This window comes from Melozone crissalis, unplaced genomic scaffold, assembly GCF_028551555.1.
Source record: "Melozone crissalis strain CALT ecotype California unplaced genomic scaffold, PUWL_Pcris_2 ptg000061l_1, whole genome shotgun sequence".
NCBI classification, from domain to species: domain Eukaryota; kingdom Metazoa; phylum Chordata; class Aves; order Passeriformes; family Passerellidae; genus Melozone; species Melozone crissalis.
Window position 1 is genome coordinate 9,735,702 of NW_026535839.1, and position 24,061 is coordinate 9,759,762.

The 24,061-nt window shown below is 46.0% G+C and overlaps 1 protein-coding gene across 3 annotated transcripts in view; it reads right to left on the reverse strand.

Annotated features, from left to right (window-relative positions):
• TCF7 (transcription factor 7) overlaps nt 1–24,061 on the reverse strand; it is a 70,270-nt gene that overhangs the window by 45,661 nt on the left and 548 nt on the right. For 2 of the 3 annotated variants that reach the window (XM_054288075.1, XM_054288078.1), the window contains exons 2-3: nt 23,984–24,050; nt 23,489–23,598 (exon numbers count right to left, since the gene is read on the reverse strand). In XM_054288075.1, the coding sequence (XP_054144050.1) occupies nt 23,489–23,598; nt 23,984–24,050 (177 nt within the window). The remainder of the gene's footprint in view (nt 1–23,488; nt 23,599–23,983; nt 24,051–24,061) is intronic. The other variant, XM_054288076.1, reaches the window with a different exon arrangement.

Here is a 24,061-nt window from a genome sequence, read left to right on the forward strand (position 1 = left end):
CCTTCAACAATAAAGAAAAAAATGTATGCTGAAGAAAGCTACGTTCACATGGAACTCAGGTGGAACTAGGGAGACTGGATTAGAGTCAGGATTAAAGAAAACATTAAAGAATTATATTGCTTGTTTTGCATAGGGCAGTGCTCATGAAAAAACACCTAACACACAGAAATAAGCATAACTCATTTTCCTCCACCTAATCTGGTCATCTGCAAAGAGACATGGGTAGCATTATACACATGACAAAACTAAAATGTAGGAAGCCAAGTGCAGCCAGTGATTTCAACAAGTAAATAAAGAAATTAAAGCAGAATAAGATGAAGATGCAAGACTTTCTGAATGAAGCTGTCGAGAGTTGCTTGCAGGCCTTTGAAGCAGCCTGGTTGGCTCCAACAGCAGGAGACATGAGACATGAGATTTTACCAGTTCCATGAGATTTTACCAGTTCCATGAGATTTCACCAGTTCCTTCATGACCTAGAGATTATAGATTTGGGAGTTGATTAAGCAGAACTAATTTGTTTTTATTGTTGAAGCTCAATACTGACCAAATGACAGAAATCCATGAGTGATCAAGCAAGAAAAGCCTCATGTGAAATGCAGATGGAGTCAAACTGGGGGACAAAGGTGTCCCCAACTTTCCAAAGCAAGATTTCACTTGGTGTGATGACCTAGCTGCCCACACTCAGTGCACAGCACATTCCAGGCTCCTGGTGCATCTGCCAGCTCCCAGACCACATGAATCATGCCTTAGGATTCTCAAATTCAAAACATGCAAGAAAAATGCTCCCTTTTGATACCACAAAGGTCCTGAAATGTCTTTGGGACTGGGATTTAGCTTTCACCACTCTGTCTGTGGATGAGGTCTCCTCCCAAAGGCCAGTCTGCAATGTCTGGAAAACCGTGTCCTGTCACAGCAATGGGGCGCACCAGCGTCACTGCCTGGGAACATTTTGGATGTGTAATGATAAAAGGCTTTTTCCACATCTGTCAGAGGTGGAGATGTTGAGCATGTTAGGAAGCCGAGAATTCACAAGCTAATTTAGCAAAGAAAAGGAAGTTTGAGAGGCTTTGTGGTAAAGTCAGTTAAAGTAATGGTATAGTACTGAGGTAAAATAACTGAAGATACAAACCCCACATCATCCTAATCTCTGTTTAATCAATGCCATTCAAAGAGGCTGAGAAAAAAAATGTGTATTTCATTCTGTCAAAACCAGACATTTTTGGGTCTTGATTGCTGGTAACACATAATTGGAAATGTGGCATCCTACAGTGAGATGACCTAATGAAATATCTTTCAGTTTATAATAAATTTGAAAATTTTTATGTACCTAGGTCTGCTCAAGAAAGGCATACAAGAGCTTTTTATTGAAATTCAAAAGGATTTATGCAGCAGAGACCTCTGGGTACGCAGTCAGCAAAGCTTTCATGTAGCAAAACAAAAAAAATTTACAAATTAAGTCCTTGATCTTGCATGTATAAATCCAACACTTGCAAATACAAATATATACAAATAATTTTATGCACCAATTGTTAGGCTGGTTTTGACAAGACCATCCATATATGTGAAATCATTTCCCTACGTGAGCATCTGCAGGTCCAAGCCTAACACCCAGCAAAGGCTTTGGGAACGCTGCCCATGGAAGAGGCAGTAACCATGAATTTAGCAAAACAAAGCATTTATGGCCACAAATCCTTGGTATCCATACAAATCAGATGAGACACAAGTTTTTAATAATTAATAAGTTTGCTGTGCTGTTTGGCCCTGGCACAGGCTGCCCAGAAATGCTGTGGATGCCCCTTCCCTGGAAGTTTGGATTTGGGCTTGGAGCAGCCTGGTCTGGAGGAAGGTGTCCCTGCCATGGCAGGGAGTTAGAATGAGATGAGGTTTAAGGTCCCTTCCAGCCCAAACCATCCTGTGATTCTGTGACTTTGGTACTCTCTCTTTTGGACTCTGATAGCCTGTATTCCTTACTTAAGAGAATTACAGAACTGAGAAGGGATTAAACCAATGTAATATGCAGATATTAAACAGCTGCCTGCAGAATTTTATCTAGAAACCTACACAACTTTTAGAGAATGATTCATTTAGTCATGAGCACACTGATCATGGCTGGGAAAGGAGTGAAGAATTCTATCTCTGATCTTAATTCGAGAATTACACTACCTAAAACAAAAATCCATAGAAAACACCTCCCTAAGATGATCTTACACCCTCTGGGAGTCTTGCACATGGGTACACAATGCCTGGAAGTTTCCTAGGAATCTGAGGACATGGCTGTTTTTTGGGAATAGCTCATAAGCAACAAGAATAGCCAAAAAGTAGGAAGACTTGCTGCTGGAGAGAGAGCACAATAATGGATCAGACAAACCAGAGGAAAACGCAGAGCCCCAGGAAAACAAAAGCTTCAGGGCTTTCCCAGCTGCTGACAGCACACAGAGCATGGCCCTGCCAACTCACCAGCTGAACATCCAGCCCTAGCTACAAAGGCAGCTCCCCAACATTGTCATATTCCACCTTCATAGCTAAAGAAAACAAATTACCCACCAGCAAAGAGATAATTTTTGCTACCAGCGTGTTCTGCAAGTGTAGGATACAGCACTCCCAGCTTCTGCCTTTACTTGTCATTTTGTGTGCAGAGATAAAGCATTTCTGCACAGCCCTTATAGCAAAGGCAAATTGTAAAATGCAGGGTTATAATTTATTTATGTACATTAGAAACTAGCTAATTTGCACTAGTGACTAGATACCCTATTGGAGCTTTTCATATTTTATGAATCAGCAAGCGAGCTAATGAACTAACAATTAAAGAGTGAACAAAGAACTGTACTTTGTTTGTTACTTTTAGAGAGCTCTGGTAATATATCATATTAGTGAATACATTTGGTTCAAGTGATGCAGTCTAGACAGTAACCCACACCATGTGCTGCTATATTTTAGAAAAGAAGGGAAATGTTTGTGCAGGGCATGATGATGAGAAAGAAGGCAGGGTTGTGCACAGCGATGGGCAAACCCAAGGCAGGCAGGGAAGGTCTGTCTGATGGGATGAGAAGATGACCAAAAAGGAGCAATGATGCTCTGAAAGATCTGGGTTGCTATCATAGAATCATAGAATGGTTTGGGTAGGGAGGGACCTTAAAAACTCTTGCTCAAACCCTCCTGACATTGGCAGGGACACCTTCCATAAGACAAGATTGCTTCAAGCACCATCCAGTCTGATCTTGAACATTTCCAGTGGTGGGAATCCTTAAATACAGCTGTGGGTCAATAAACATGCAGCAGTTATCTGCACAGAGAAAATCAATATATTTAGAGGAGGTAGAAATTAAAGCAATCAGCGCTGCCCAAGTAAATGCAAATACTGCCATCAGTTGAGGAGGTGCAGGCTGTGGGAGGGCTGCAGCTCTCAGCTCCCAGAAAAGAGAACTGAGGTGCTCCAGTAGCGCATTCCCCATTTTCAGACCAGCCTGGCCCTCTCCATCCCTGGCAGGAAGTTTGAATTTGCACCCCACCATGGCAGGGGGAGCCTGGCCTCCTGGTGCAGCGCCACAGTGTGCAGGTGTCACAGGAGAGGTGTCTGCAGCCATGGTCTGGCTGCTGAGGGGGCACCCCGGCCACCCAACCCTGCTGCCACAAACAGGGACCATGGCTGTGTGCTGACAGCTCTGCTGCCACTTTCTGCACCCCAGCTCTCCTGCCATCAAACAAGCCCAGCAGCTTCACCAGGGACAAGCAACTCCAGCTCTGGCTGGCTCTTTCTAGGCCAGCTATAAAGTTGGTAAACACTTGGACTTGTCTGACAAAACATTCGAGCAGGAGGAAATGGGGTGTGTGCAGAAATACTCCATTACATATTGTAATGGCCGACATTAATTCAATGTTAATAACACTTTGCACTTTTCAATCACATATTCTAAAGCCCTATAGATAGGTGGGGAAGCATTTGGATGATGATTACTGGGCAGAGCCCAAAGGTGTATTTTTCCCTTAGGCACGAGGAGATGAAGTGACTTGTCAAAGTGGCAGAGCTGGGAAGGGAATCTACATTTACCCATTTCCAGACCTGCATTCCCATCTAGTTGCCAGAAAGAGGAGTTAATTTAAATATTACCGTTTGCTGACCTACTTACAACGCTACCATCAAAACTTCCAAGCCGTGATCAAGTACATTCCCCTCTCTACTTGGGCTTTTTTAGGATAACAGAATCTTTGAAGTTCGCCTTTCAGCTGCATTAAACATACGGATCATTATTATTTGCTCCAGTTTCTTAACGAGTCCCTGTTTGCTGCGATTCAGCTGCTGCAGACTCTGAATAGACTCCGGCTCAGCTTCACAGCCTTGAAAAACACCTCCCCAGTGCAAGGATTGCCCTCTGCTACTGTCACCCCACGGCCATCGTCACCCTCTGCCCAAGGAAATGTGACTGTCCCTGTACCTGCTCCTGTTTGTGCTCTTCTTGGTTCTTTCTAAACAACTTTCTCTTTCCTCAGCCAGCCCATCTTGGGTACTCAGTGGGACATTTTGTCGCCTTTTATTGTCAGCCTTCCTCCCCTCACCGAAACCCCAAACCCTTTCCTGCTTGCAGAGAGAACTACAGGCATAACCGAGCGTCAACAACCACAGCATGCAACGTGAAAGACAGACTCACAACACCCTGGGACTCCTTCCCAACAGGCACAGCACCCTTCATCACCCTTCACATCACCCAGCACAGCTCTGCTCCTGCAGCTCCCTGTGCCCCAGCCCCCACAGCTCCCCAGGCACCTCAGTGCCAGGCAAGACAAACCCTCGACGGAAGCATAAGCCACTGTGCTAGATTAAAAAAGCTGATAAGCACAAATTTGATGTAAGAGGACAGAGGAAATGGTCAGCAGAGTGCCCAGCTTTGAGGGCTGACCTTCCCAAGTGGGTCACACTGTGTGGAGGTGAAATCAGGGCTGCCTGACCCCGCTCATTGAGAGCCTCTGGGTACAGTCACCCTGCCACACTCTGCTTGTCCCACACACTGCCGGGAAAGCCGACCTGCAAAGCTGCCTACGGCCATGAAAGGGCAAAATCCCCATTTTAATCCCCTGGGCAATTCCACCCCAACCAAAACACCATCCCCAAACCTCGGTGTACCTCTCCCTGCATCTCCTGGAGCCGTTAGCTGTCCTCAGCCCCGCTGTAACCTCACTCCATCCAGACTGTTTACAGACATTTTATCGAGGTGCACCAGGTGTGGATGCGGTTACCCGGCTTTGAGACTGTTTACCTCATCCTCCCTTCTGCATCACATTGTCACTAGCTGTATGTAAAAATCAGATAATGATGGTGCTTTGGTCACAGCCAGCTCAGCCTCTGCACCTTCCCCTCACACATGCACTGGAGGATGCGATGAATTTACAATCCTCGCAGCAAACCACACACGAGCTGCTGCAATCAAATATCTGCCTTATCTATTTTTTTGCCGAAGTAAATTACATTGAATTTTTTTTTTTACCCTTTTCAAAGCTGATACATAAATGACAGGATGTTGTTGAAGGAAAATATGAGCTTTCATAAGCTATTATTATTAGCACATGTGCACCTCTCTGCTGCTTTGATCTTACTGTAGGTTTGTGTTTATTCCTCCTGACTCCGTACCGAGTGAACTCAAACCCGATGTCTGCTCCGATAGAGATCACCAACAATTAAAATTGGATTTGTTAGCCACAACATTGTGGAGCCAGAGCTATGGGATAATTACCAGGGTGACATTCGCCCCAATACACTATATATAGTTTTCCCAAGGTCTCTGGGCTGTGACAAGGTGTTTGCTGTGAAACGGAAGGGCGGTGATGTGTACTGAATAAGGGTTCTTTGATATTTCACATGTAAGTTAGAGCATGTTCAGGTTTTGTTTGCAGCGGAACTGTGCTGCTTCTATTGTTTTCTGAGCAGAAAAAAAAAAAAAAAGCAATGTTCAAAAAACCATTACAGGCCTCCTTAAGAATGGTGACAAGGATTCACAGCCATCTCAGCTGGGTTACTGATCAAAATAAGTTTATATATTATTATATATTGGGTTTTTAATACTTTAGCTGGCAGCATGGAGTCAACATTGCTGCAGATAAGGAATTCCTGGGGTGGTTCTGCTTCGATCATCAGGGAATCCTCTGCTGAGCTCCAGCCCATAACACAACCCCAATCTCTCTGAAGGCAAAGGAGTTGTACAGAGCAGTTGGATGGGGCCCTGAGCAACTTCATCTCGGGTGCCATCCCCCACCATGGCTGGGAGGATGGAATGAGAAGGTCTTTAAAGTCCTTTCTGACCCAAACCATACCATCATTCTGGGATTCTGTGACTCCAATCAGGCAGGTTCCATTTGTGCTTGGTACTGTGCAGGTTTCAGCTGTAAAGGCAGCTGAAAACAATCACATTTACCAGGGCAAATGGAGGGAACGAGCTAAAGAGAATAAAGTAACAAGAATGGGACTAGTGTTTCTAGACATTGGCTTCATGCACAATTAAACCAAGATTTAAGCCCAGCCATGCCCTAACACATCAACAGGCCATGGGAGGCAGCATGTGGGGACAAGCACTGCAGCGGTGGGACACTCATGTTTGGAGGCTGGACTAGTCTGTCCATCCTACCCTGCATCTATGGTGGTACAATCCCCTTCTTTGTCCCCATGGGGGACACAGAAATGCATTAAAAACACCCCTGCAAAATGGGGATTTCTAGAAAGCTGCTCAGCTCATTGACTTCCACAGTGCCCCACCAGTGCCTGCAGCCCCAGCCATGCTGGTGGCATGTCAGGGCTTGTGCAGAGTGATGCCACCAAAGTCTCAGGGAATGCCACTGGGTTTGGTGGTGACACACAGGTGGTAGGTGGCTTGCAGTGCTGGCACAGGTCCACTGCAGGACCAGATGTTGTTTGTGTTGAAGGGCGATAGCGAACGGTGTGACAGCAGCATCAGGAGGCTGGAGAGGGCCATGGGAGAAATACACGAGGGAAAAAAGAACACCAAGGAACAAAGATATTCTTGAGCAATGTGTCTGTGAAAATTCTAACCTGGTGAAAAATGCTACTTATTCAACAAAGGGAGTGAAAAATAACCACAGAGCCCAGACGGTTTTTGTAAAAGAAGTTTGCAGAACTCTGAAAATTCCCCAACAGCCCTAACAACTGTGAAAAAGGAATTGGGAATGGCAGCAATCACAGGAGACAGCGGCTGCCAGCACTGCTGAGTGATATTTACATCAATGTCCTGCCAACAATACCATTACTGGATTATCAGGGTGGATTAAGCCTTTAGCCAATTACCCCGACTGGTAAATTGTAGATTGTCTAGACTTTTTCATGTTCAACAATATGCATGAAGTTTCTCTTTATCGCTACAGCATCACACAATGCTCCTGTGGGATGTAATTCTGTGCTTCCCTGGGAGGTTCAGGTGAGCCCTGCCTGCAGCTCCAGGTTGCCTTAGTGTGGCCCTGTGCACAGACAGATTTATTTCAGACAGGATTCTCATAAATTCAGAACGACTTCCAAATTTCTTGACTAGGAGATCAAAGAGGCAGGCATTTGCTTCATGCCATCTGGGGAGCTGCTCGACAGGGCAACGCAGTCTGGGGAGGGGGGAGGAGAAGGGAAAAAAGAAAGTCTTGGAGATTATGCCCTCAAAAACAAACTCAAATGCCACCCTCACATTAAAAAGCACTGGCTGGCAGTAACAATTAATTTCTTAACTGAAACCCGCCCAACTGTGTCCAAGTGTTTTAATTTGCCTATTGCTACAATATGCAAGGGAGCTGGCAGTAATGGATTTGCAATTAAAACTAAAACTGGCAAAGAAATCGCAAAGCTGGCAAAAGAGCTAATCTGCAAGCCATGATCACAAGATTACAAAGTGTTTATGAACATGTTAATTACCGAGCACATCGCTGAGAATGGCTTGTAGCAGAGAACACTGGGTTTGCGTGATCTAAATCCCTGGATCTGCACGGCCAGCGCAGTTGGTGCTCTACCTACTTCCCACAGCTCCCAGCAGCTGGGCAACACAGGGAATTGTGGTGGTCCTGCCTGGAAGCAGGAAGAGGGACAAGGGACTGAGAGACAGAGGGTCCCTGTCCCCTCCTGCATCACAGCAGGGGAAGCACAGATGGCAATTGCCTCTCGAGCAGGTAAATGCCGGTGGTCACTGGGACTCAACCGGAATATGGAGACCATCAGTGTGAAATTAAAATCAGCCTGAATAAAATAGTGCCCCATTTACTTTCATCCTGCTATCTCTTGGCCTTTTAAATAGTTATTCCAGCAGGTCCTGGATATTGCCAGTTGCAGAGCACATGGCCCATGCTGCAACCTCTGAGAGCAAACAGACATCTACTGCCATGGGCATGAAACCTTCACAAATTACCTGCAAGGGACAGGATGGGAAGGGAAAAGGGCTTAAAAAGTGATCAAACATCCGTGCAAATAGCTCATAACAGCAAGTGACAGTGGTCAGGGGCACCGTGAAGAGCAATTTTGAACCACAGGAGAGCATTTCAAGGAGAAAACAGAGTGGAAGAGTAGTCCCAGAATAAAGGGCTGCTGGGAAAACTGAGATTCTTTAATATATAGGATTAAGGATTGCCAGTATCCTCAGGGAGGAAATGCAAATGGGGTTCAGACCATTTTTTCCATAAAAATTAGGAATGAGAAAGAAGAGACTTTGAAGTTCAACATGTTAGCAAATGAAAGCAACAGCAAAGGAGACACAAAGAGAAAGCAAGCCCTGGACGCCTGGAATTATGTCTTAAACACTTGGTACCGAAAGACAGAACCTGAGGTGATGAGGAGACTTCCCTTAATGCCATGCACAGATCCCAGAAAATCTCTAGATTAGGAACTGCCTGAGAAAAAAATTATTGCACAACCAAGGCAGGATGGAGTACAGCACCCAAATGGATTCTTGTTTTTTTCAACCACACTGGGATGGATGATGAGGCTGCACGGAGCACAGCGAGGAAGACATGGTGGGTGTGCCAGGCTGCTCTAGGGTGTATGGAGCAGGGAAAGGATTTCTAGATGGTTCTCTTTGCTCCATGAAATGGTGGCTAAAGTTGGCATAGGAGGAGCTGACGGACATCTATGGAGAAGTCAGAAATCCAACAGGCCCCTCTGCAGAGATCTGTAGGGTTGGCTGCACTGATGGGCACCGACCATTCCCAACACCCCCATGAAAGCCAGGCAGTGAGTCCAGGCTGCAGAGAGGTGGGGAAGGACCAGGAGGGCACTGTGAGGACACACAGCAATTGTCATTGCTGGCTCTGCCCCAGGATGGTCTTTGTGGTGATTCCTCAGACACAACAAGGGTCTCACATTTGGGAGCTGGGTGGGATGGGCACTTTGTATTGGGCTGACGGACATTTCAACCTGAGTACTTGGGTAAGGCAATTACAGAGTGAGTTCAGCCCATGGTTACTGGTGGCCATGGAATGCCATGTGTCAGGAAATGGCACCCAACCATCCCTGATGCTGATTAGCGCTGTGGAGTTAATTGGTGCTACGGAAAGGGTGGTTCAAGGGAGAAGTGCTTGGAAATTAAGTTATCCATGCCTGCCACTGTCAAGCACTTAATGTATGTTCAGATGGGGTAACTCAGTGCAACTTGGGAGTCCATGGCCTAGAGGAGATGGTGCATCAGGAAAAAACAGAGGTGAGATCACATTGGGTCCTTCAGATTATGAACACTGGCTCTACAGCTGCTTGCTCCTTCCTCAAAGTGAGATGTGTGGGCTCTAAAAGTTTAAAAATTATAACACAATCACAAAGTCTTCAGTTGTGCTTTTTTTTCCTTTTAAAAATTTATTTGGGAGAAGTATTTCCTAACATTGAGAAATTAGGTTAGCTCCTGTGTGCTTTTTATTCAGCATCTAAGTCAGATTCTGCTTCTGCTGGGGTCTGCCATTCTGCCTCTTACAAGGAAAGCCCCAGATACAACTGTTGCCTATTTAAAGTCATCTACAAACCAGTTTAATAAAAGCTGACTGCATCTGCTTCCATGTTATTAGTTCTGCCCCAAAACTCTGTTCCTGGCAACACAATGTTCCACGCTAATGAGCCAAATCTTCCCCTCCCATGGCAGTACTCCTAAACCTCCACACCATTCAGTTCACAACGTTACCACCCTGTTTTTCCCTCGGGGGAGGGAAGGATTGCAGCTGCAGAGGGGGTTCTTCAAATAATATGAAGGCCAAAGATCTGTGGGAAAATCTGCTCTCAGACAAATAGCACTTGGGGGCATCTGCAGAGAGAACCAGCCCCTCTTTACTTCTGTCTGGGTCCCACGTCCTTCTGGCAGCGGAGTTTTTTATGAACCAGGCTGCCATTAATCCCCTGCCAGTTCCTACACCCTACCATCCTCTGTGGGCAGACAGCACTGAGTGGGAGATAATGCTGCAGGGAAGTGGCATCGACTTCAGCTGGATTTTGCGGCCTCTTGGGAGAATTTCGACTCGGGGCAGTTATTTCTCACCCGCACCTGCTGCAAAAAGGAGGAATTTGGTGCAGACCAGGGCAACTTTTCTGAGCTCCTTTTCCAGTGAATTTTCCCCTATTCTTGCCAATTTTCCTCCTGCAGCACTGAGCGTGAGATAAACAGCGATTCGAAGTTATCGCGCTGGAGTGATGCTGCCCAGATTAAAGGGAAATCAGATAACTCATTACCTAACTGAAACTCGCTGCTAGACTTTTAGAGAGAAGAGATAACATCTGAGAGCTGGAGGACTCTGCTGCCCTGGCAGACACCCTGCAGCACCCCAGCTGAGCAGGGGGGGCTGTGCCCTGGCTCTCCCGCCTGGCTGCCTCCGCACCTGGGATGGGGGATGCCTAAGGATGTGGAGATACCGGGATGCAGAGATGCAGATGCCCAGGGTGGTGAGATGCAGAGATGCCCAGAATGCAAAGATGTCCAGGACACATATTCGGGATGCAGAGACACAGATACCCAGGATACAGAGATGCAGAAATGCCTGGGATGCAAAGAAGCGAGACAGAGCCCCAGTCACCACAAACACATGTGGTTTTGGCCTCTCCACACTCACACCTGGAGCCTCCAGTAAGGAAAATTTTGGCTTAGAAGCTGACACGGGTGCAATTGATGGCTTTCACATTCTACACACGATGTGCTTGCAAAAGCTGTCTTTGCCCTGTTGTGCTGAGTTTCCTCATGATTGTAAAAGTTGGACTGAACTCATCTGACCGCCTCCTCTCTTGCTTTCTGCTATAAACCTTTCTGCACCCTGTGCGACAGCAGCATCGCCCTGGAAAAGTTTTCATCTGCTTCAGATTTTGCCTCAAGCCATTAACTGACAAACTGGCAGCGAACTACTGTTAAATGATTTCCTAGAGATTACTGTTTAAGTAAAAAAGGTTCCAAGATAAATAGACTGATTCTTCATGACAAAGAATTTGAATTATGCATCCAGAGGTTTGGTACATGTGTCCAAAAGCTACGCTGTGTGATCCTGGAGGTTGTTCGCATCACCATATTACAAGTGGGTAAATAAATCACATTTGTTCCTGGTTTAATAATGAGGATTGTGTGTCATGTGTACTTCAGACAATGTGTTGGACCATGCCATCATTGTTGCAATCCAGCTAATGCCACTCTGTGAAATTATCATTTAGCCTGAGAAGGTTATTTGTTTTTAAAGCAAGATGCCTCATGCCTTAAAGGAGGCCCTTAAAGGAGGGCCACCTGCAACTTCCTAAAAGATTATGAAATTGCAATTTGTTTAATATGTTGAAGTAAGTGGTCTAATAAGCAGCACAGCTTACTCTTTTAGGCTAGTTCTTCTCTGATCACTTCTGAAACATCCCCTCTTGCAGCAGCCAGTGTGAGATTTTATGTTTTGTTTCAGTATCGACATTGCCGCGCTCCCCAAGCATCGCTTACACATGAAATGATAAAGCTCCTAATGCTCCTGGGGGAAACTGAGTCACAGAAAAACAAGCTCCTGTGGGACTGGCAGCTTGGGATAAAACCCTGCTTCCTCTGCCGTGGCCATGCGCGGCAGTTACAAGACTATCCGGTTCCTCTGCTATAAAACTTGGTAACATGCCTCACTTCTTACCTGATTTTGAGAATATCCTGTGTTAACACATAAACAACTGGTGCTACTCATGTCTGTTTATTTGGCTATTTACACCGTCTGCCACAGCACCTGGTGCTCTCTGGTAAGAGGATCACTCGGCTCCCATATCAAACGAGCAGCTCCTGCCCACGGAAACAGCAACGCGCCCACCCCACAGCCAGGCATTCACCACTGGTTTCAGCAGGAAATGTGGATGAAGAGTGATGCTTTTGGATATGGGAGCTGATCTTACAGGGATTCACTGCAGCCTGCCTCATCCATCGCTATGCATTTATAAGCAGATCCATGTGCTAGATCTGTACAAACAGCATACTGCAATTTGAAAACATTCTATTTTGCATGTATATAACTACATGCACGCAGTTATATACTAGTTCCAGTAAATATCAATAGCCAAACAATTGGCACTAACATATCAGGTAATTTTCTGTACTCTCGAGTCAAGAAATAAATTTCCTGTACTTGCATTCAAGCACTGTCAGAAGTCCCAGCCAGGAACATTTGGTGCTTTTACCTGAATTCTGCTCCTAGCAGAAAAACCTGAGCTCACCAAAATAGTAAAAAAACTGATGTTGCCAGATATAATCGCATTTTCAGACACCCAATTAATTATGGAAAAGAGAAAAGGGCTTAAGCACGACACCAGCTTCAAGCCAGAAGCATTAAAACTTTTTAGCTTTTTCTAAACACCGCTGTCTGTTGCATTGTAAAGAGCAGGATGCCAAAAGGAGCCAAAATTTCTCAGCCCTCAGCTGGAAAGAGATCCTTCAATTACTGATGATTTCACATAGAAATTAAGTCATTTACACTAAAAAACTATTGCCTTGTCAAGGTGTTCCCATGTCCCCTAGTCCAGCTGTTCTAGGGAGCTAAATTAGCAACAATAAACCCACTTCCTTAATGTCATTTAACAGCATTTGATTCTTCAGAATTGTTAACAGCCTGCAAGTAATCAACTGACCAAGGTAAAAACTGGCGAGCCTTGGAGCAGGACCCCCAGCCAGGAAAAGGGACAAGAGCTGCCCTGCAGTTAAAACAACCTGGAACAACTGCACACCTCCCTGTCAATCCCTTGGAGCTGCATTGCTGGGCAAATTCGCGTCCTGCCCCACAAAAACCAGAGCTACATCTGATTTGAATGAAACTTCAGACTTCATGATTTTCATGCCAACTACTTCAGAAGCAATGTCATTTTCTTCAACACCCTGTTATTTCACTTGCCATCTCCACAGATTCTGCTCCAGTTCCAGAAGCAAATTTATTTTGAGGATACAGACTGTTTCCAAAGTGGTTTTAGAAGGGCCACACACTTAAAATCCAGGACAGGCTTAAACCACAGACTTCAGGAACCCTCAAGTGAAGGCGTGCATCCCCAGCACCGTCATATTTCTTACAAAAGAAAAATGCAAACAAGAGATCAGGCTGAAGATTCCGATGTTTTTCAGAAAACGATCCCTATAGTAATGCTTTCAAACAAATAACAAGCGAAAACCGAAACACAACAGCAATAAAACCAAATCTGATGAGCTCTTCAAAAAGATCTCGAGTGATATCAGCTGGCAGGACTCTGTTGTCTGTCCCAGAGCTACAGCAGCTGATCCCAGCCAGGGCTTTGCTGCGAGCACACCGAAGGCAGGAGGCTGCAGCCTTTCATATTCCAGAACAAAAGCCAAGTTCTGATCGCTGGGACAAGGAAGAAATTTTTTGTTGTGGATACATTACTGTGTAATTACTGCAGATTTCATTTACTTTCTTTTGAGTGCTACACCAGATACAAAGGCTGTATAGATGTGGCAGCTTCTTGTGTTATTATCTAATGCTCCAGGTTTACATTTTAACAGTTAGTTCCCCAAAATACCGGGGATGTGTGTGTCTGTTGAAGGAAAGAAAACATATATTTCCCTGCTGGGAGACAGGGAAATACAACTGATATTGCCAACCACTGTCAAACTGATAGCAAGGAAAGAGTTTCACATAAAATCTAAAAAGAAAAGAAAAGAGTAATGATGTACCCATTTTCTCAATAAAATCAGGGTTAGAAAAATGGGAATAAGATCAGAAATGAATGCTGCTGGGTAAAGGACTATCCATGGGATGAGATGTAAAATTCCATAAAGCACAAATGTAGCTAATATTCAAAAGTCAAAGCTTTCTGTGGGTGTACACGCATAGAGATGTCAACACAACTATTTCATGATCACTGAAATTGCTACTAGCCTGCATCCTCTCGAAATGGCTATTTTTAGGACCTAGCCTTTCATGTGGTATAATGATGTGGATTTTACAAGAGCATTTATAATATGTTTCATATGGTGTACAGTCCTGGAGAAATTGCTTTGTATCAGAGAAAGTAAAACAAAAAGGTCTGGACGTTTATTTAATTTTTCTAAAATTTTATTTCTTATTTTATGTTATTACTTCTGGTTTCAATTTTGGGTTATTATGCATACTTAATTTATCTATTTATTTAATTTATCTAAGCACTCCAAGGAATACTCAGCACAGCATGATGCAATCTTGCAAAAAATCACTTGCATTTCTAAATCCATATATTTTTTTGGATGGTGAGATTCCAAATCTGACAGTGCCAGTCCATAAGTTATAGCAAGAAGCCAGAGCTCACAGGCCAATTTTTAACCTGGGGTTTGGTGGTGTCAGGGGTTGTGCTGTGTCTCCCACTTAGAATCCAAAACCAGCAACTCCTCCTCACTATCCTGACTCCCACACCAGTAATTCCAGGGCAGCAGCACGTAAGGAGAATCACCTCATCAGCCTCTCCATGCTAAGAACAACAAATTTTCATGTGGTAGATCTTACAATGGTTTATTTCCTAAACATGAACGAAATCTCCGCAGTGCCGTATCCTCAACATCAGAATAAAAATTCCTCATTTCTGATCCTTTCTGAGCATTTTGCTGCAAAGAGCATCTTCCTGGTGATTCAAAAAGTCTTTTCCCAAGTGCCTTTATAATCACAGCCCCCTTGCACCCAGCCAAACACACTTTATAACCTTGGGATTTCGCATTTTACTTTTGTGTGGGTCCCATCAGAGCAGCGCCTCAGTTTATGCTCATGTACACTACTCCTCAGAGCAGAACCACAGCAGAAAATAAATTCAACATAGAGCAGACAAGCTGAATCACCTTAAAAAAAAAAAGAAGAAGTCTTACTTTGGTCAGTCTGTGATTACTATGTAGCTCCTCAAGGCAGACATGTACTTTGTGTATTACAGTTCCAGATTTTTCAATGGAACAAAGGAGATACTGTTGAGATTTTTTTTCGCCTATCATTTAATCAAATGCAAAGTTGTTATAACCAGAGGGGAAAAGTGCTCTAGATTCTAGTATCCAGTTTTACTCTGGTTTCAAAAACTTACCACAGCATTGTTGAGTTTATTGTTTTCTTTCACAAAATACTAATTTCGGGACCCCGTGAAACACAATGAAGCAGATTCCTCTCATGGCAGCTGAGCTGTGTTTAGCACAGAGGTGGTGAACGGGAGAGGAGCAGTGGTTTGAAGCCACTCTGGTGACCTCCTGCCCAGCACCTCCAGCCAGCAGGATGCTCTGGGTGGGGACAGCTGATTTTATCAGGTTTTGCTAACCCTTTTACTGACCAAGTGTCCTACTTTCTCCATGAAGCACTTCGCAGAGGGGGTGGTGGTGGAAGAGTTCTTCACTGGGAATGGTCATAAACAGCATGTCCAGAGAAAGGCAACAGAGCAGATGAAGGGCCTGGAGCACAAATCTGATGAGGAACAGCTGAGGGACATGGGGGGGCTCAGTCTGGAGAAAAGGATGCTCAGGGTGAGCTCCTAAAACCACCTGAAAGGAGGGTACAGCCAGGTGTGAGCGGCTTCAGTCTTTCCTCCCACGTAAGAGGCAACAGGACGAGGCAATGGCCTCAAGTTGCACCAGAGGGACGTTCAGATTGGATGGCAGGGAAAATTTCTTCACTGCAGAAGCTGACAAGTCCTGGCATAGGCTGTTCAGGGAAGTGGTGGAGCCACTGTTCCTGAAGAGATTTAGAAGATGTGTAGATGTGGTACTTGGGGACATGCTTTAGTGGTAGCCTCATCAGTGCTGGGTTAAAGACTGGACTCAATGATCTTAGAGGGCTTTTCCAGCACAAATGACTTTATGATCCTAAATTATAAAGACTCAAAGACAAAAACCAGTGACAGAGCAGTGCTAAGTTGCTCTGTAAGGAGGTGTTAAGGTAAGAGCTCTTTGTCCAAGATAACCCACCAAGAAAAAGATCCTGCTGTAACCAAGCCTTAGAGGCACATGGTGCTGCAAACCCTTTCTTTATGAAACAGGCAGTGGGTTTGTGAGCCACCAGCATGTGCTGAACTGGCAGTCTCATGGTGAGAACAAGACCTTGGATGATGTTCACAGAGGGCTTGGTCCAGACTTTGCAGGTTCTCTGGACATTCACCCCATGAAACACACGCACTACCTGGGGCCTGGACAGAGCTGTGCCCTCTCAGACAGATCACTGGACACGCCAGCAAACAGAACAGGCACCTGGTCTTTACTGATTCAGCTGGATTAAAACTGGAAACTAGGAAGTGAACAGCTCTGTATCCTGTATCCAACCCTCTGAGTCACCTGTTTGCCTACCAAACCTTTGTTTCATCCTCCAGACACAGAGACTAATGAGCAAGTATCTTGTCGTAGCCTTTTTTTAAAAAGAGAGATTCCAAGTACGGCAATGAAAGAGCCTAGAGGTGGGGACTCACACATCCCTGCTTGGCACCAGCCTGGGGTTTGATCAGGCTGAGAAGCTTTCCCTGCTGCAGTGGCTCTGCAAAGAGTTCAGGAAGCAACTTGTACCTACTCTCCTATTGCTGTGCCCTCCACCCACCATTGGTAAATGATGAGGTAAGAGCATGTGTACATCAGGCTGGCAGAGATGCTGACATAAGCCATCTCCTGGCTCCCTGAGCAGTGAGGTGGAATGGCAAAGGCATGGGAAACCAAGGGCCCTGAGCAACCTGGAACAGTGGCTGGTACCCCTGCCCACAGCAGGGGCTTGGGATGTAATGATCATTAAGGTCCCTTACAACTCAAGCCATTTTGTGTTTCTGTGAAATAAGGAGCAAACAGGAAAGGGAGCTGCAGCAGCTGTGGCCAAAACCTTGGAGGGGTGGATGAAGAGAAGCTCCCACAGTGGCCATGCCTTCAAAAAACAGTTTTGGCACCTAGTCCCTGTTCAAATCAATGGAACAGACAGAGGAAGACAATCCTTGAGGATTTGCTGAGAAAATTGTGGCTTACACATGATGCAGGAGATTTCAGTAAGTGAAGAGCAGCACGTGTCTGACTATGGCTCACCCAAACCCCCTCTGCCCAGCACAGCCTCCCTGAGAGAGGAACCATGCTCACAAGTGCTCAGGTCCTTTCTCACCTGCTCTGTGGTGAACTGGCAAGGGGGCTCAAAGGCCAAGCCATAGGAAACAAAGACTAAATTTGGTCTTGATGAATCATGGCCAAAAGGCAGATAAAGAACTGCAGATGTGAAGTTAATGGCACGCTGTAAATGCTTCCTCAGGAGTGTTGATGTTTCTCAGCAGGAGGCTCTGCTCTGCCCATAGCCACCATGCCATGTACACACAGACACGCTCAGTCCACACCAGATTGCCATCTTAGGTGTGCAGCTCACACCAGCCCATATCCCAAAATCCTGCTTCCCTTGCAGATCACGCTGCAGATAGGGAGGGTTCAGCCTGTGATTAGGATCTGGCCCTGTGCAGAAGATGTCTGACAATGGGCAGGGGAGTCACCCCTCGAGCCAGCAAGGGCTGTTTAGTCACAGGAACACACGCCGTGCTACTGGCCTGGGGACCTGGCAGAGCCAATGCAGCACACCCCGCTGCATGGATCAGCCAGGGTTTTACCCCAGTGCAGGAATTTAATGGTGCCAATGGAGTCATGGCATGAGAGGGACCACAAGCTGTGAGGCAACACACGGGTGAGCACATTGCAGAGCTCCTCCTGCTCCCTCTTCTCTCAATTACAGCTTTGGATACCAGACCAGCTCTGCACTTTTCATCTCGGACATGTCATGTGCCACTCAAACCCAAATCACTTTGTTCTTCACAGCTACAATTTCAAAACCACTAATCATTAACATGGATGAGCTTCGGGAACTTGAGTTGATGTTAAGTTTTTGCTTTTCTCCTCAGATTCTCAACCAGGCAAGCCCATAAAATTTCACACACAGCAACGGTTGGAAATTTGCAGGAACGGTGCCTTTACCATACATATCTCATAGCAACTCCCTGCCAACAAAGCATCCCGTGCCTGGGAAGCCAGTTCCAGGGTAGCCTGTGAAGGAATCCCAGTGGGAGACCAGATATTGTTGAACTGTCTGGATCACGTGCACACTTATTCACATGCACAGATTTACATAAAACTTGCTTTTGTTTCCCTGTGACATTTTGCTTTCTCTTTTTTTCATTCCAAACAATTTTAAAAATAAGGTTTATTAGACCACACACATCCAGTGCTGTATCATGTCGCTGCTTCTTAAGCAGAACTCTCTAATTTATTTCAAAGGGAAGTTCTGCTTCAAAATTGAGGGTGTGATATGAACTCAGAAATTAACACAAGAATTTTCCTTGGGGGAAACCAAGACTGAATCAGACATGCAATAAATGACCTCGTAAGCCCTGTGCCTTGGTACATCCACATATCCAAAACTGTGCTTTAACACAAAACATTATTCTCAATATTGTCTTATTTCAAGCTAGGTAGAAGAGCTGAAAGAAGTGGATTTGCTTTGGTCAGGAGGGAACAAATTACTCATCCGTCTGTCTGCCAGGAGGTCCATCAGCAGCACTGCACTCCTAACTCTGTGTGCCGGGAGTGTAACAATTCCTGGGGACAGGGAACCATCCTGGAGCGGTGTGAGCCCTGCTGCCAGGGAGCCTGGCTGGGATGCTGCTCTCCCAGAGCAGAAGGCACTGCTGGGAACACATAGAGCTCCTGTTGGCTCCCAGCTGCCTCCCTCCCTCCACACACCACATCTGGAGGGGGATGCAGCCGCCCTCTCCCAGCGACAAATCCCCATGGCACGGAGACTCTGGGGAGCTTTCCCACTGGTTCAAACAAGATCAGAACCCAGCACAGGAAAAAACAACACTAAACTATTGCCCTGACAGTGCAAGTCAGGACAGAGAGGCAGAGGAACAGCTGAGCTGCAGATTTCCTTCTGCCAGCTGCTGTGGGGGCCACAGTGTCCTCCTGCAGAGGGATGGAGCAGCCCTGGGGAGGGGATGCAACAGAAGCAGCCGTGTCCTGAGCCTCAGCTGCTGCTGCTTCAGCTTCTGTCCAGTGAAGAGCAGCGCCAGACTGCAGCTCCATGCTTTTCTGACCTCGTGTTAGACATTTGGGCCCTGTGGCCCCAGGCCAGCAGTAACTGCACTTTGATCTTGCCCTGCCCAAGGGGACATTTCATACCCTCTGAACAAGCCCAAGGAGCCCAGCGGACCACAGGGACCAGGCTCTGAAAAGCCACATTATTGTGAGCTCTGCTGTCTTATTTGGGGACTTCAGCTGTGCAGAGCTTGGCGAGGTACCCCCACTCTTCTACTCCCTTGTAAGCTCTTGTTTGACAACTTAGTAATTAAGAAAATGAGGTAGTGTCTGTTTTCCAAAGAAAAAGAAGCTCTTGAACTTCTGTTTCTCACACAGACAGAAAGTCCAGTGCCTCAGCTTAACATGCAGAACATTTTCATCCTGCCTTTACACTCCTCACACACTCACCACACACATCTGAAGTACACAGAAAATGTGAGGAGCTCCCCTGAAATCTCTCCCATCAATGGGAGCAGGGAGACCTCGTGCCCTATATACAGGGCAGCATGGCTCATTCCCCTATTTTATAAACCTATTTACAAAAAGAACTTAAAGGAACTTACAAGAGCTCCTTTTACCATTTAACTACCACATAGTACAAGATATAACAATGTTCAGAAAACCCCCTCAGGTCTAAACTCAATTATACAACTGTAGCAAGAAAAATATTTTAATCTGATCAAAGTGTTAACATGTTTGACCATGTCTGACCTCTAATGTTTGTAACCACCTAAAAGGCTGCTGTTCTTACTAAGGATGTACCTTAATTTGATTTAAAGTCATTTGTACTATTTAAAAAAGGATATAGTTTTATGATTTTATATTTAATTTAGAAAAACAGTTCCTCAGCTTGTTCATATTCTTTGGAAGTTTCTTGCAGATTTTTTAACCCGTAAGTCCTATATATTTCACTCTGGGAAAAGCTGGACCTTGCACAAGATGGGATAAAGTGGAGCCTTGAACGACCACACACACAACACCTGAGAGCCAGGTGAGAGGTGGCTCTCCTGGGGCCTTGCAGAGGATTTCAGATGCACACACAGGCTGTGCCAAGATGCTCTTGAACACCCTTGACTGCGTGTGCCCTCCCCAGCCTGGCAGCTCCCAGAACAAGGGACCCTGGGCTCAGCCCTCTGCCTTGTCCTCAGCTCCAAAGCACCTTCACCCTGCCCACGCCCCCAGCAACAGCTCCACTGCCAGTCCAGGAAGGCTGTGCCTGCCCAAACCAGCAGCTCTCCAGCTGAATCATCCCACACTGGCATGTGCCACCTTCAGCCCAGGAGGGCCACCCTGCTGCGGGCAGCTCCTGCCAGCCCTGTGCTGCTGGCCCTCCATCAGCCGGGCTGAGGGCAGCTCCCCGGCATCTTCAGAGCACGTCAATAACGTGGTTGGGTGTGTTTTGGTAAAAAGAGGCAATTTTGGCTGGGAGATGTGGGGACCTGAGCAGGATGCTCGGGTGAGCAGCATAACAGTTGGTGGCTACAAACACCTAGAGGGAAACAAAGCAAAAGTGGTGCTGCTGACAGAATCAGAGAGAAAATAGGAGAGAGGAGAGCAGCACCCTGCCACTGCTGGTAGCAACACACCCAGCCAGGCAGGGGCTGGAGCCAGTCCAGAGCCACTCACAGCTCCCCCACAGGGCTCGTGGGGAGCCCACCGAGAAAAATGTGGTTTTACAGAGCGTTGCAGGGCAGGGGTTCAGCCCAGCCTCAGAGCCAGCTGCTCTGTATATTTCAGGGAGTTAGACTCTGTTTTCAATCAGGTAAATTACTGTTTTCAGTGTAAAGCCCTGACAGTTTGCCAAAGTACTCCTGGTTTAATTTTTTAATTGATTTTTTTTTAAGATTCTAAAATTAATCCTACTTGCAAACAACTGTTTCCAGGAAGCCTCATTAACCAAAATACAATCTCCACTATCAAGTGCATGCATGATTGTGATACCTAATCCTATTCACTCACACAACCCTCCTCCCTGACTCGTGCTAAAGTGTTAATTAAACACACTTTTATGGATGGTTAAGTATCTGCAATCTTCGGTCACAGATCTGACCTCCTCGATTATTGGAAGCAGCCACCAGATTATAGCCCACACTTTATATAATGTACACAGCAGCAATAAATCCATATGAGAGCAATCCATAATTTACCATGATAATCTTTGCCCAGTCAATAGAAATGTAAGACAAAATTGCCCAGAGTAATATATTGAAATAGTTATTGCAGTAAGTTGAAAAAAACGCAAGACCAGCCTTCTTCAGGAGGAAGAAATCTTCCCCTGTCCGCCAGGTTTTTAACTGAAAACATCAAATCAGCTCTTCATAAACCATGGCAGGATCCAAACTGGCCTAAAGGAAGCTGTTTGAGGCACTGGGTGATTTTGATGGCCCTCAAGGGGATGGGATCATGCCTTCTCTGCCACACGTATCTTCTCCCTTTCCAGTTCTGCACAGTTCATTTGCTCCTGTCGGCTGCTCTGACAGCAACCGCTCGGATTTTATTCTGTTATCAAGAGAAAAGGTGATTCCTAAACCACAAGCTACTTTATAGCCTAGCTGCTGATAAATACGCTATTGCACTTTGCTGCCCATCTAGGAAGAGTTTAAGATTAAAAGAAATATCCCACCATAGCAAAAAGATGCTGGACTGATGGAACTCTGGACTTACCCAAATTCTATCTCAGGGAGCAAATTAAGTGTGTTTACATAAGACAAATTTAAAAACATTTAAAGTTTATCAGGAAGAGAACAGCTTAATATTTTGGGGAATGAGGGGTACACCTGGTACCTGGATAAGGCGGGAAGCACCGGAAGAAATGCTTATTTGGGTTACAACAACATAAGCGTGCCCTGCCCTGCAAACACATCTGTTCTTGCTGTAAACTGAAGGAAGACTTAAAAATTTAGGGATAGATCCTTGATCTCTGCAAACTTCAGCAAAGTTCCAGCAGTCTGCAGCCAGGAAAAGTGAATCTCCTAGGAAAAGCTGTGTGGGGTCCAGGCAGGCTCATGCAGGGACCTGTCTCCTGCTACCCAGGCCAGCCAGGTCAGGCGTGAGGGTACGGCACCGATTTCCACAAATAATTCTAAGTTTGATACTCCACAATCCATCCATTTTCCATAACACCAGTTTGACATCCTACTCCTCTTGTGAGCAAATTACCAGAATTAAGGACACATTTACATACTCTTTTAAACTTTATCCCTTTAAAGGTTAAAACCTCAAACTGAAATAAACCAGATTACGTTCTGTCCTCACTTTCTGACGGCTAATGGGGAACAATGTCTGAAACAAACGCAGCAGTGCTGGCTCCCAGGAGTGACACCAGCACTGACTGTCTGCTGCAATGTCAGGACATTATTTTCTCAAGGTCTGATCGAGAGGGTGGTGGGAAAAGACAGCTTTTGTAAAGAAGACTTTAGTTTAATCATTCAGATGGCAAAACTTAGAAACATGAGAACGTACAGAATTACTAAAGCTGATTTAAACTGAGAGGGAAAAACTTTCCAGGAGAAAGATGGGAATAGTCCTCCAGCAGCACAAAGCCTTTTCCTGAAAACCTCTATTGCCATTTTAGAAGCACAAGATCCATTTTCTGGGCCATCATCCACAACAGAGCCCTAACACACAAGCTCAGCTGCGGGACATATCCCTGAACACAACCACAAAGACCAGGAGCTGCTCCCTCTAAAGCCCACGACCCAGAAAAAGGAACGGACACTCTTCCATGAGATATTAGGAGTTGACTGCTGGAAGAGTAAAGCCAAACCTAGAGGATGAGGAGACTGGAAAAGCAGCTCCTCCAGCAAACTCAGAGCGAAGCAGGCGCTTCCTGCCGAGCATCTCTCCCCATTCCCACTGCTTTTCCTTTTCGCCTGGACAGAACAGTGTCCAGCTAGTTCAGAAACTGGGCTCCAACTTGTCAGGCAAAAAGCATGTGTAGGCGCCTGCACAATACCAACAACATACTTCAGCAGTGAAAGAGGCCACTAGACTTCTCCATACGGAGAGGAGGAACTCACCAGAGGTGACATAGATCCATTGGGCAGATACGGATCTGAGAGCATCAGGAAAGGGTAACCAGAATAGGCAGATCCTTTATACATCCCTGGGTCCTGATGTTTCATACCTGCTGAAATCAACGTTCCCTGTTAAAATTTGTCTTATGACAGGTGACTCCTCCACCTGTCAGGGGCCCCCAAAGAGGTCACAGCATGTTGTGGGCATCTTTTTGTCCCATATTCCTCAGAGGAGGTGATGGGGAGTGCCAGGGTCCCCCATGGATGCAGACTCCCACAGTGGGGACACTGGGGAGCCTCGGTGCTGTCAGGAGTAGCTTTCCCGCTGGGGGCTGTGCTGACCAGGCTAGCATCCCTCACTCCCAGGGGTGTCAGGGCGATGGGTTGGGGAACCGGGGGACCAAGCACCAAACGGGGCACACTGGGGAAAACCAGCAGGAACCGGGAATGGGGAGAGGGGGACACACAGAGAAACACGCGGAGGTTGCCGTGACTAACCATCATCCATGTGGTCCGGGAGCTTCTCCTGGTACACCCTCTGCGGATCCTGCACTCGCCGGAGGGCCTGCACGGGGA